The sequence below is a fragment of the Nanorana parkeri genome, unplaced genomic scaffold (assembly GCF_000935625.1).
Source record: "Nanorana parkeri isolate BGI_ZX_2015 unplaced genomic scaffold, ASM93562v1 scaffold551, whole genome shotgun sequence".
Taxonomy (NCBI): domain Eukaryota; kingdom Metazoa; phylum Chordata; class Amphibia; order Anura; family Dicroglossidae; genus Nanorana; species Nanorana parkeri.
The window spans coordinates 878,611-891,605 of record NW_017306819.1 but is presented as its reverse complement, the minus strand read 5'-3'; the positions used below and the strand labels follow the sequence as shown (position 1 = coordinate 891,605).

General features: G+C 44.8%; 1 protein-coding gene across 1 annotated transcript in view; it reads right to left on the bottom strand.

Annotated features, from left to right (window-relative positions):
- Nucleotides 1-730: 730 nt before the first annotated feature.
- The window catches only part of LOC108791434 (zona pellucida sperm-binding protein 3-like), a 21,282-nt gene continuing 9,017 nt past the window's right edge, over nt 731-12,995 (bottom strand). The window contains exons 2-8 of the mRNA XM_018561923.1: nt 5,342-5,454; nt 4,113-4,216; nt 3,861-4,038; nt 3,630-3,750; nt 3,463-3,554; nt 2,471-2,607; nt 731-876 (exon numbers count right to left, since the gene is read on the bottom strand). Of these exons, the coding sequence (XP_018417425.1) occupies nt 731-876; nt 2,471-2,607; nt 3,463-3,554; nt 3,630-3,750; nt 3,861-4,038; nt 4,113-4,216; nt 5,342-5,454 (891 nt within the window). The remainder of the gene's footprint in view (nt 877-2,470; nt 2,608-3,462; nt 3,555-3,629; nt 3,751-3,860; nt 4,039-4,112; nt 4,217-5,341; nt 5,455-12,995) is intronic.

Sequence of the window (12,995 nt, the reverse complement as noted above, 5' to 3'; positions counted from 1 at the left end):
CAAAGAAGCTGTCACAGATCGGCTCAATTGATCAGGAAATAAACAGAAACATGCCGCTGATCCGCTCACTTTCCAATCATCTCCCTGCAGAGAGCGGGGACAGTCAGGGAGTCCCCACTTTCCTCTCCGATCCTCCAGTGTTGAGTGGAGGAACGAACAAGGTGGGCACAGCTGACTGCCTCTAGATAGGCAGAGCTAGCCATCACTCATGCAGCTGGGTGGATCACGACTATTGTCGAGATCTGTCCCGGCTGCATAATTCAGTATATAGCGGGCAATAGCTCGCTATATACTGAGCTTTGGGTCAGGGGAGGGTAGTATATGTCCTCCCATGACCCTAAAGAGAACTATGGGGAAAACCACTTAACACATAGCTCTCACATTTTACTTGCTTAGCAGGACATTACTACAAATATACAGCATGAACAGGAAACCTATATAACCAAAGTCAAAACATGCACAAGCAGAGACCAAACATTGCACCATCTAGCGCTCAAAAGGTATTACATCTCTGAATGTCAGTATTACAAATCAGTATGCAGTTGTATTTCCAACACCCCTTCTCAACAGCATATGCATTGCTACATGACATTTAGCTTCTCTTGAAGGAAACTAATAATCCTTTAGCAAAGGCTCGGTGATAACATACAGTCATTCCTTCTGATGAGCACTATTGCATGTCGATAATAGCTTGCTCGAGTGTCAAGAGTTTTATTTTCTTGGAGTGATTTTATTTCTTCTTTGCAGCCTTTTTCCATTGATGTGGCTTTGGTAAATTGTCGACATCCTCCCGTGATGTTGGTTTGAGCATGCCATGCTCCTTAGCAGTATATGGCAGCTTGCAGGGTGGTATTCCCTTTGTTGCCTGAATGGATCCTGTAATTTTAAGTTCAGCAGATTTTAACAAGGAACATGAGTCATGCATTGTGAGTTCCACCTCTTGTTCAGACTTAATTTTGCTCAGCTTCCTTTGCTGGTTCGTGGGGCAAATTCTCTTCCCAGAATCATCGTTTCTGGTGAGGAGTTCTCATTGAAGTAAAAAGCCAAAATCAGGAAAGTGGTTGGCAGCACTGGCTGGTAATAACTTGCTGCTTAGCCAGCTTCCCAACCAATCAGGAAGCTGGATGGCAAGTCATTACACTCTTACTTCGATTTGCGTCCTTTTACAGCAAAAACACAGCTTTCTTTGTTTTGCTGTGTGCTCTCATGCACCTTGAAGATGCATGTTTTCTTCATTGTGCATATTTTTCTTCTGTCATATTTGATAATTTTACTTTAGTGTATTCTACTGTTAGTTCCTGCTCAGGTCTGGTTTCTAGAGCATTAAGAACACTGACTCTGAAAGGCTTCCTCTCCAATTGCACATAGTTCTACCATTGCCAGCATGGCATTCATATGTTCATGCATTTCCTGACCTTTCTAGCCTCAGGAATAAAGCATTAACAGTAAACATATCAGACAAACAAGTACAGACACCAACAATTCACCACCTTGTGCTCAAGAGATATTTGTATTACTGATATTCAGAGATGTAATGAGTATGTGGTTTTATTTCCAACAGACTACCACTTGTAATCCAAAAAGGTTGGGTTTCTTAGTTTATCATTATCATTTGATATGTGTCATTACATTTGGGTTTCTATAACATATAGCAAAAGCTTCAAGTTCTGTACCATTAACAAGAGTAACGTGAGTAACGTTTCCTTTCAATAAATATGTTGGAGAAACTTCTGACATACACCCATATACAGATCTCAGTAAACCCCAATGTTACAGGAAAACAGCAAGAAAGTACATTATGGCATCTATAAATAAAAGATATCAGATTAAATGAGAATTGTTTTATTTTTCCACAGACAGCACATTGTGTGGCTTTTTCAGAGACTTCCCAATTGACACTGCACATACAAGGACAACAAGAACACTGATACATCCGACAGCCACCAACACCCAGAGCTCCATAGGGGCAGGCTCTTCCTTTTGTCATTTGAAGTGCAACATCGCTTTGTTTAGGCCCAGTCACAAGCAGAGGTCCCAGAGTGGTCACACTTTGTCCACCTTCCATGTGGGGTTCTGTAGGAGAAAACACTGGGGTCAAGAAGCACATACAGATTTCTGTACACTTCCATGCAATTAAGAGATTAGTCAAGTCAACATTTACTTGTGTGTAGAAAGTTAAAACCCATTACAGACCTAGTCACAAGAACCAAATTTGATTAGAATAGGGAGGAGGGATGTTACAACCCCTTTCAGGTTTTTAGTACCCAAGCATTTTTTGAGATCTCCACTCCAAGTCAGATTATTTGGCAAGAGACTTTCCACTGGGAGCACAAGGCAGCCATTGTGTTGCTAGCTTTGTCCCCATATTGCTACCCTTGTCTCAGATCTGTTCATGTGTGGAGTCTTCATATCTAGACATCACCTACAGCTATTACTTTCAAAATGGCAGCTGTAGATTATAAAAACTCACCATCCAAGGCTTCCCTCTTGCCAAATGCTCTCGGTCTTCCAAATCTGGTCCTTCCTCCTGTCATCAGATTAGGGTTGCTGCAGGTGCCTGTTTGACAACACTGGCAGATATTGCTGGGGCCCTCAACTGCAGACCAGCTAGAGAAAAGACAGACAAAATATAGGCTGTGATACTGACATTTAAGAATGAACAATTACATTTTTGCTAAAAGCCACACAGCTGTAAAGTAGCTTGACATTTTACTTTGTAATGAAGGTGAAAAACTGAGCTCATTCCCAGCAGATGAAAGAGTGCACTACAGGTACAGGGACAAGTGCCTAATAGAGTCACATCTGAGGCTAAATCCCTTCTATTAAGACAGGCATTCAAGCACTCCAGTCTGGAACTGACCGATGCTTTAAAGCCCAATTGGTATTTTTCTTCCTGCACAAAATGCTCTACTTGCCTAAGTGGCGCTCTAAGCAGTGATCATGTGACCTAGTTTAGTTCTAGGTTAGTCCCTCATTTTTGGCAAGATTATGTGCTTGAGTGACAGGATACCAGGTGTCGGCATAGCTTATTCCTTTCAGGGGGAGCTCCGACAACCTTGGTGGGTATTTACAGCCAACACCAAGGTGTCCCTTTTGGGACCAAGAAGCAGGTGCAAGGCACCATACCCATAATGCGAAATATGCCAGTACCCAAGGACGTCTGGTGTGACTGCTTGGGTAAGATGTTTCTTCCTGGACAGCCATGTAACCAGTGTACATGGTATAGGAAAGACCCTGAGAGATAGATAGGCTACCTGTGCACCATTACAGCCATCAATATTTCCAGCTGCTTACACCATTAGCTTTAGGAAAACATGTTATTGGATCACAAAGTAATTGGTTCAGGCACAGTTCTTTTGTGCAGAAGGTTCCTCCATAACACATTTGAGGTCTAGATGCAGTGGCTATGGTACAGTAAATATAGTAACCAATGGACAGACTACCATTTTAATACAGTCTTACCCATTTGTGGCTTTGCTATAGAAACAGGCCTTGTTCATGGAATCTGGGACCTGGGTGGCTGCAGCAGTTCTCAGGTAACAGGTTATGTAGATCTGAAGGGAAAGATTTTAATAGGTTATCAGCTCTTACAAGGCATCCCATCTGTTGCAACCAATTCAAATCCTCACCAGAGACGCATCATTTCCTAGGAATCGGAAGACATCTACTGTGAACCGTAGGTTGTCTGGTTTGACCCTTGGAGTCATGAAGGCTGCAGAGGAGTCCTCTTGCATTCCATCTACCAGACACCTGTAGAAGATGGTCAGTTAGAAAGTGGGGTCATTTGCGCAAGCTTCCCTCAGCCACCACCATTGACATTTTGTTGAGCAATGACCCTTTCCCCAGATATTAGAACATACCCATTGTCCGTAATGATGTCATAATTAGGAGAAGAGCTGGTATCAGGCGATATGGTGGCCACACATCGGTCAATAAACAGGATCAGGCCAATATGGTTCCGAGTGTCCACAGAGGCCTCTATGTAGAGAATATCTCCCAACTGAAAGACTGAAGAACTTCTAGGGCCACTCCAGTCCTCTGCAGGCATAACAAAAATGAGTAAGTCCCAACTGCCTCCCATCGCCCCCTTCCATCCTCCTCATTGAACTCACCAGCCATCAAGCGTAAAGAAAAGGACAGCCTCTCTTCTGAGGACACTGTGGTGCTGAATGGAAGCCATGTTGGCTTAATGGCCTTGCTGCTCACATTACCATGCCTATACAGAGAACAGACGTGTCAGTAACATGTCGAGCTATAATCATAGATTTTCACAGATCTTCATTTCCTTTTTAAGGAAGTGCCATCGTGAAGGTAAAATGATTTATCAGTATGGTAGCTGCCATTGTTTACTTGGTTGCAAGCCTGGTCAGAACTACATTTTCCATCAGTTAAGTGACATGAAGCTAGCATGAATGATTACAGTCTACGCTAGCTCCATTCTTGTTGCCCAACAAGGACTCAGATACCTGAAGCTTGTATCTATATTTGAGTATGCACAGCAGCTATGATATTTCACCCAGGGTGATTTTAAGTCAAGATAACTCCTGTACTACCAAAAGGACATTCTAGAGATATTCCAAATGTTAAAGATGGAAGGTCCCACTCTTGTCCATGAGGCAGTCTGACAATGGTGGGATTCCAATGAATCTCTTAATTGCTTCAATGCTAACCCTAGTTTTTCCCAGCAACAGATGTCAGTTATCACAGCAGCAGAAACGCTAGGTTGTAGGTACAGGCTAGAAGTCCATAGAAGGAGTCAATAGTTGAAATCGTACTCAAAGCCAAAACTTGGGTCCCCCTTTAGACTTAGCTCCAGCACAGGTTGCCAACACATTCCTAGCCAAAAAATAAAAAAACACATGGGCCAAGCACATCTGAATTATGTGCACTGCCTGCAAGAGTTTGTTAGGGGGCCCTCATTCAGACTGTAGGGCACAGTGGTACGTGCATTTTGTTAACCCAAATTCATGATTTTACCACAAACTTAAAATGGGCCACAAGTTTGAGAAAGTAGAGAATGTTAGAACCTCCGCCAGGTTAAAGTCCCAGTGTTAGGCCTGAGTGAGGGAAATCCATAACTCAAGTTGTCACCAGAAAAGGCATGGATGCATTTTCCTAATGGGCACTTGTTCCAGTGACATCGTGGGGGATATACCTCATTGGAAAGTACTCACTTGTGTTTAGAGCAGGATGAGAAAGGAAGTTCTTGAATGGGAGAGATGACAGAAAACCTGACTGGAGTTTTAACTGTCCCCTACTCTTTCCAAATGTTTTTAGCTTAAGCCATTGACTACTAAGGATGCAATGCTGGTAGATCTGCCCTGTCCTAGTGTAGACTCACCGATAGTAGTAGCATATTATGGGGACCACAGCTGGGTTGGTTCGGACGATTGGAATGGAGGAGGTTGGGCTGTAGGTCAGGCTGGTGGTGTAGACCACCCAATCTTGATACATCTGTGCACAGAAAAGTAGAATGTTATATTGATTTGGCAGCTCTACACATGACAAAGTGACAGCCATTGTTAACCCATTTCCAAAGACTAATCATCTATCATGCCAATAAGATTCAGCAAGCATTTACAATTCTCAAACTTCAGGTAAGTGACTCAGCCTGATAATTTAGAAGATCAATAGCAGACCCCATATCTTATTTTAGGTTCTCACCATAACCTTAGAAAAATGTAATAAAGTATTTTAACTATTTCCTTGCAGCAGTTCACATTCATATTGTTTTATTTATCTTGCAATGCACCTCTAAACTGGTCAGGGAATAGACACATAAAAGGACCAGTTTCCTAGCACAGACCCCCTCCATCCTAACACATCACAGCCCTCTCCTTGAGTGTCCAATTACTGCATGCTGGCCCAGCTACTCCATAACATTTTATGTGGTTGCTGGGGAGGAGTGAAGGGGGAATACTATGAATTGTATTTTAATTAATAGCAAATCAGCAGGAGCAGCTGACATATCAAAGATGGCAGCAGTCTACGGGCTTTTGGATGTCTATACAAGAGAAGCTCCTACAGGTAAACATGCCAAAGAGGTTAAGTGCACATAGGTCTTATGCTGAAGAGTCAGGCAACAGGGTCTCATTAAGACAGCTTCCAATGTGTGAAGAAAACAAAACCCACACATCGGAAACAGGGGCGTCCCGAGGCCAGGTGACACCTTGCTGTGTCATTGCATGTGTGCGATCTAGGGTTGCCACCTGTCCAGGATTCACCCGGACAGTCTGGGTTTTGACTGCTGTGTGACAGCAGAAACCCAGACACGAGATGTCAGGCAGACAGAGGCAACCAAAATTAAGAGATATTTGTGATATTTACAGAAGCTGCAACTCATTCTCCCCCCAAAAAAATGTCTGCGTGTCACGAGTGTTCAGGTTTCGCTTGAAGAAAAGGTGGCAAACCTAGCGCGATCGCGCATGCACGGCCATCTGGTTGACACCTGCCAGTGGCCATCTTGGTGATGAACGCCGGCAGATTGATAAGGGGACGTTCCCCTGGCAGGATGAGGAATGCCGCCAGGTCCCCTCCTCTCCGACACTGTCAGGGCTCTCAGTCCATGACCCGAGTGCCCGACATTTTAGAGGGGAAGACCCCAAAAGGACTGTCAGTCATTTGGGTGTCATATCTCAGATGGCGTCACCCGGGTGCAGGCTGCACCCCCCTTGTGACACTACTGCGTCTCAAATCCATGGTTCCTAATTAAGGTACCAGACTAAAATCTAGCAAAATATTGCCCTGAGATACTAACCATCTTGCTCCCCACACTGCTGACCACTTTAACAGTGATCATAAGACCCTCTTCATCCAACACTCCGGTGGTTGCCATATTTAACCACTTGCTGATCAGTGTGTTTTACAACTCCTTTCTGTCAAGGCCATTTCAGTATTCAGCACTGAGCTACTTTGACATTTATTCCATATTTATAGGCCTACTGAAATGTTATACCATTTTTTGTGGACATTTGGTGGTATTTAACCAATTGCCGTCCGCCCGCTGTAAAAAAGCCGACAGACGGCACTGCAGCATTGGCGGGTTGCCGTCTCCAGACAGCATTTTTTTTCTGCTCGCAGGCGCACACGGGCAGAAAAGACCCGACCAATGCAAACACCCATTACTGGTCTATAGCCTGCCGATCGTCTATATGTGCTCGTTTTTTTGGGCGCCCCCCCGTCTGACCCCTCACCTTTTTGCCCCCTGACCCCTCACCTTCAATCCGCTGCCCCATCTGCGGCCCGGGACCGGCTCGGAGGGCGTCAGGAGGAGGACGGGAGATCAGCTCCTTGCTGACCTCCCTCCGGGCTGTGAATGCAGAAGTGATGTGTATTACATCACTTCCGCATTCACCTGTCAGTCATCTGGCTGCTATAGCCAGAGAAAAAAAGCTGATAAAGCAGATCTCTGCTTTATCAGCTTTAAGTCCCATATAAAAAAGTAAAAAAACCCAAAATGTTTAACTTCCCCACCCCCACGTTTACGCAGATATAAACGTAAATACGCGTCGGCGCCCCAGTGGGCAAAAACGACAATTGCGCTACACATGTTACATATCGCCGCGAACGTCACAGCGAGAGCAATCATTTTAGGGCCATCAATCACTGATAACACTAAACTGATGAGCGGTAAAAGCTTTTAAAGCATCGCCTATGGCCCATTTTGGGTATTCTCGTTTGAGGTTTCGCGCACGCAAATTTTAAGGCTTGACATGTTTGGCGTCTTTTTACCCGACATGACCCCGTCTTATATTTTTACCAAAAAAATTGGGTAATAAATGTTTTATCATTTAATATAGGGGGAAACAGTTTTTTTTGAATTTTCCTTAATAAAGTAAAAAATAAAAACCCCAGTGGTGAATAAATACCACCAAAAGAAAGCTCTATCTGTCCCCAAAAAAAAAAAATGGTATAAAATTAATTTCAGTACAGCGTTGCATGACGGAATAAACGTCAGTCAAAGTACCGCACCGCTGAATACTGAAAAATGGCCTGGCCAGGAAGGGGGTATAAACACCTGGTCTTCAAGCAGTTAAAAAACACTCATCTGTAGCCAAGAAGCTGCTGTCCGGCTGTTTAATTACAAGGGCCGGACAGCAGGTGGTGAAAGACCTTCTGCTTTCTTGTCCCACCCAACCTGGATTACTAATCTTTGCTCTCCAAGCGCTATGGTGCCCAAAGATCAGCAGTGCAGGTAACCATTCTTGCCAGTTAGGACTCTGATGCCATGGATTAGGGCTGCTCAATACAATGACAGCAATTTAGTGCTGTAGTCTGGAGTATTCCTGTAACAGGAGCTATTAGCCAGAGCTGGCTACCTAGATCTACATTACAATTTATAGGTCAGAGCGTCACCTGCTAGAGAAAGCCTGTGGGTGGGTCAGCCATCATGATAGAATAAATACTGAGGGACTGCAGCGACCTGAGCAGAAGACAGAAAAGCCAGCCTGGTAGTAACCCACAACCTGCATGGTTTAGCCCATTTGAAAACACTAGCCCCTTTAGATCAGGTGATGCTGTCAGTTTATAAAATTAGTGGTTCAGAGTTCTTGTACCAAGTAAATATAAAAGGGCTGCCATTAAGAAGCCTAGTTGCCTGGCAGGGTCATCAACTCAAGTATATCAGTGACCAAAACAAGCACGCAACAAGGTAAGACAATATACCCGCTTGTTAAAAGTGAGTCAGCACTCTATTCAGACCTGTGGCACTAGAAGCATTTTAAGAGAGATTCTTGCAGTGCACAAGGCTCTCAAAAGCTGAAGCCTTTGTGCAATCCTTCAAAGCAATATTGTGGTTTCATACATGTTCCCTTATGGTCAGGCAAGTATGAAACCATTTCCTATTTGTAGTAACCCAATATAAATTCAGGGAATTTAGAGAACTAGGGCAGGGGAGAATGAAAAAGTAAGTGCCAGTTGTTGCTATAGGTATCACTGAAGTTACTGGAATACATACAACACAGAACTTTAAAGGAAGGGTTTGGCCTGCAAAAGTTAAAGTGTAGAAAATTACCTGCGCAGTGTTGCCACAGTCCTGGAGGCTAATCTGGAAGATGACCATGTTGTCAGTACTTTGGGTGCTTGGCTTGCATTGTTGGGCTCCCAGGCTCAGATCAGAAGGTTTTACTAGCTTTCCATTCCCATACAAATCCCTCGACACTGACATCCATGGTGTCCTCTCCACACTGGACACTGATAGGGGAACTTCCTGTCTGTAGTTGCTGTCGGAGCATCCCTGGACGTCCAGCAGATGAACCCCACTGAGCCCCAGCTCTGGAAGCCCCAAACCCAAGAACAGGCTCATTACTGCCCCGATAAAGCTCTCTAGAACCCCATCTAGAAGGAACCTGGGCAGGTACAGCCCGCTGGTAGTTCCTCCACCAATCTGACTGGCGACTATATCTAGCTAAGACATCATCTCCAGCACAGCCAAACCCTGGCCCATAAACCAGTACAAGCAGCAGCAACAACCAACTACAGCAGCTCCTCATCCTTAAGCCCATCCTGTCTACAAGAGGAACAGCACAAGGAGTGATTTAGAGAGCGTTACCATTTATACCCCTCCCAGCAGCCACTAATACCCCCAGCTGGGGCAGATTATTATCACACCCAGATGGCTGGCCCATTCAGCATTAGGGGTAAGATACATGGTTGATTTTAATCTGTTGCTGCTGAGAGATGTAACCACTTGCTGGCATTCACCTCACTGGAGCTACACAGGGGAATTTTATTAGCTTATTCCTGTTACTAAAATCGTTAATTTCAATGGGGGGCATTAATGCAACAAACAATAACATGCAAATGTCTCCTGTGTAGTTCTAGTCCAGGGGTCTCCAAACTTTTCAGTACAAGGGCCACATTGTATATTTTACAACTATTTATGGGGATAAAAGTATCAGTTTTATTAATGACTGAATAAAAATTGCAAGAATGCACAATCCTCCCTTACATCTAGGAATACCCAGCAGAGCACCACCACATACAATGCCAGGCACTGTGGGCTAGATAATATGTTGCAAAGAAAATTGCCATGTGTCTTCTGGTCCATTGATGCGTGTTTAGGGCCCATTGAAGCATTGAAGATGTATACAGACCATGCAATGGGCATCATCATGCCAAATAATGAGTGCCATCTAATGTTGGAGCAACTCAGATGAACTGGGAAGTTGCACCAAACCATCGCACTTCCTTTGTATCAACACATGCAACATGTGAATGAGCCCTTTGCATTACCATTCATTTTACATTGACCCCAGGATGCACAGTGATCCAGTAACATACATGCTGTGCTCTCTGAATGAGCTCTATCGCTGGGAGCCGCTTAGATCTTGCTTTGCTGTAATGTCTTATTTATTATTACTTAAAGTTAGTCCATCCAAAAGTGAAGTTTTGGGTGTCCACGTTCACCTTTGTGTGCTCTCAGCTCCTCCTGTCACATTCTGGGTAATATGAAAATAAATTCCAGCAGGGATGGGGAGAACCCCTTATAATGGGCACAGCCAGTGTTCAGAACTCGGAACTCAGCTCAGGGATGGTGGGAACACCTCATAATGGGCACAGCAGGTGTTTAAAGTCAAAAACAGTAAAGGGATGGTGAAAACCCTCTATAATGGGCACAGCAGGTGTTCAGACCCGGAAACTTAGTGCAGGGATGGTGAGAACCCCTCTCAATGGCCACAGCAAGTGTACAGACCTGGGAACTCAGTGCAGGGGTGATGGGAGCTCCTCATAATGGGCCTAGCAGGTGTTAAGACACAGGAATTCAGTGCAGGGGAGGTTGGATGCACCTTATAATGGGCACAGCTGGTGTGCAAAGCTGGAAACTCAGCACAGCAATGGTGGGAGCCCCTCATAATGGGCAGAGTGGTTGTACAGGCCCATGAATTCAGTGCAGGGATGGTGGGAGCCCCTCACAATGGGCACAGCAGGTGTGCAGAGCCGACAACTCAGAGCAGAGAGGGTGGGAACCCCTCATAATGGACACAGCACCAACCTGCCACCGGCATCAATGATGGGCTTATTTTGCTCCCACCAACATCAATGATGGGCTTTTATCATCCCACTGACACCAACAATGAGGCTTTTTTTAATACACTGTCCCCAACAATTGGATTAATTTTACTCACACTTCCTCTACAGTGTACCCCCAGGTCCTTTTTTCTTTAAAGAATAGCACAGCAGGCAGGCAAAGGTCCTACACTGCAAACCATACATCATGAAACTACCCCAACTTTAATGGCCATGCCACTTTTGCCTGCACCCCATGTGTCTTGGCGGGTGGTCGCATTTTTCTTCTCTGACCCTTCAATGGTGTCCTTCCTATTTCCCTACAACCCATGTGTCCCTTCCTTTAAAGTGTCCCTCATAATTACTTCCTTGCACCCTATGTGTCCTTTTCTTCAAGGTGTCCTTCATAACCATTTTGAAATGTTGCCAACCGTGTTCAAAGTTAATTGGTCATCTATACTCAATGCTTGGTAAACTATGAAATATCGCACGTTGACATGCGTGTGGTGAGACCCTTCTACCTACCAGAGCACTCTGATTGGGCCCAGAGGCTTTTGGGTGTAGTAGGGACACTGTACTTCCAAAAATAGACATGCAAATGGACAGGCAGCATTTTTGGATCTGTGCTGCTTGGGGTGTACTAGAAGGAAAGTGCATTTCGCTTACATGTGCTGGAGCAAAATTCAGAATATGGAGGAAAGTGTGTTTCCTTTATGAGGCTTATGCATCACATAGTAGCTGGATTTGGTACTTGTTTAGATGTCAAACAGGAGCTCTTAGTTGTACTTTAGGTGATGTGGAAGGGTACCAGCACTATATAAATAACATATTAAAGGAGAACTATGGGGTTAAGGCTTTTCCCCATAGTTCTCCTTAGGGTAACGGGAGGACACAAACAAGCATCCTCCCGTGAGACGCCACAGCTGAAGCGGATCCCGACAATTATGCCAGGATCCGCCCAGCTGCGTGACTGACAGCTGGTTCTGCCTATCTAGAGGCAGAGCCAGCTGTACCCGCCCCCTCCCCCGTCCGTTCCGCCAGTCAGCACTGGCGGATCGGAGCGGGGGGAATCCAGCCCCTCCCCTGGCACGTCAGAGAGCCGTGACAGGATCGAGAGGTGAGCGAACACCGGTACGTGTTCGCTCACCTCCTGATCTACTGAGCCGACCTGTGATAGTCTCATTGTCACAGGTCGGCTAGAACTAGGAGGCGAGTGAAAATCACTCACCTCATAGTTCTCCTTTAACTATATATTTATAATGCAGGTATACATTATTTGTATTTAATATTTACACATATAGTACAGCAATCATCCATCACTGATCAACATTGAGTAGGTTCCCTTTTTCCAGACATGGACTCCTTTAGACCTTTGGTGGTATGATGTGGTATGATGTGGTATGATGTGGTATGATGTGGTATGATGTGGTATGATGTGGTATGATGTGGTATGATGTGGTATGATGTGGTATGATGTGGTATGATGTGGTATCTGGCACCAAGCCATCAGTAGCAGATCCTTTAAATCGTGTGAGGTGAGGCCTCCATGGATCCGACATTTTTCCAGCATGTCCCACAGATGATCGATTGGATTGAGATCTGGAAAATTTGGAGGCCAGGCAACCCCCTCAAACTAGTGGGGGAGGGGAGTGTCACTGGTATCAGTGTAGGAGGATGCATGAATCAGAGTTAGGAAAGTGTACTTCAGCCAACCACTAGGATTGTTGCCAGTTGTGCATGCTGGGGAGAGCATAAATGTTCCTGACTCCTCAGCTGGGTTAGCCCCCCAAATCAAAATTTGTGAACAAAACTTATGCAGTTAGTAAGATCTTTGCTAGATGAATTGTTGCTTGCGTTAGATGTCACTTAGAAAAAGTGTGAGTAGCAGTTATTTTCTGTCGGGGCTAACCCATCAGCCCCCATATAGAAAAACAAATTGGCCAAATCGTTAGTTATTTTGGAAGCTAACAGCATGGGGGGGGGGGGGG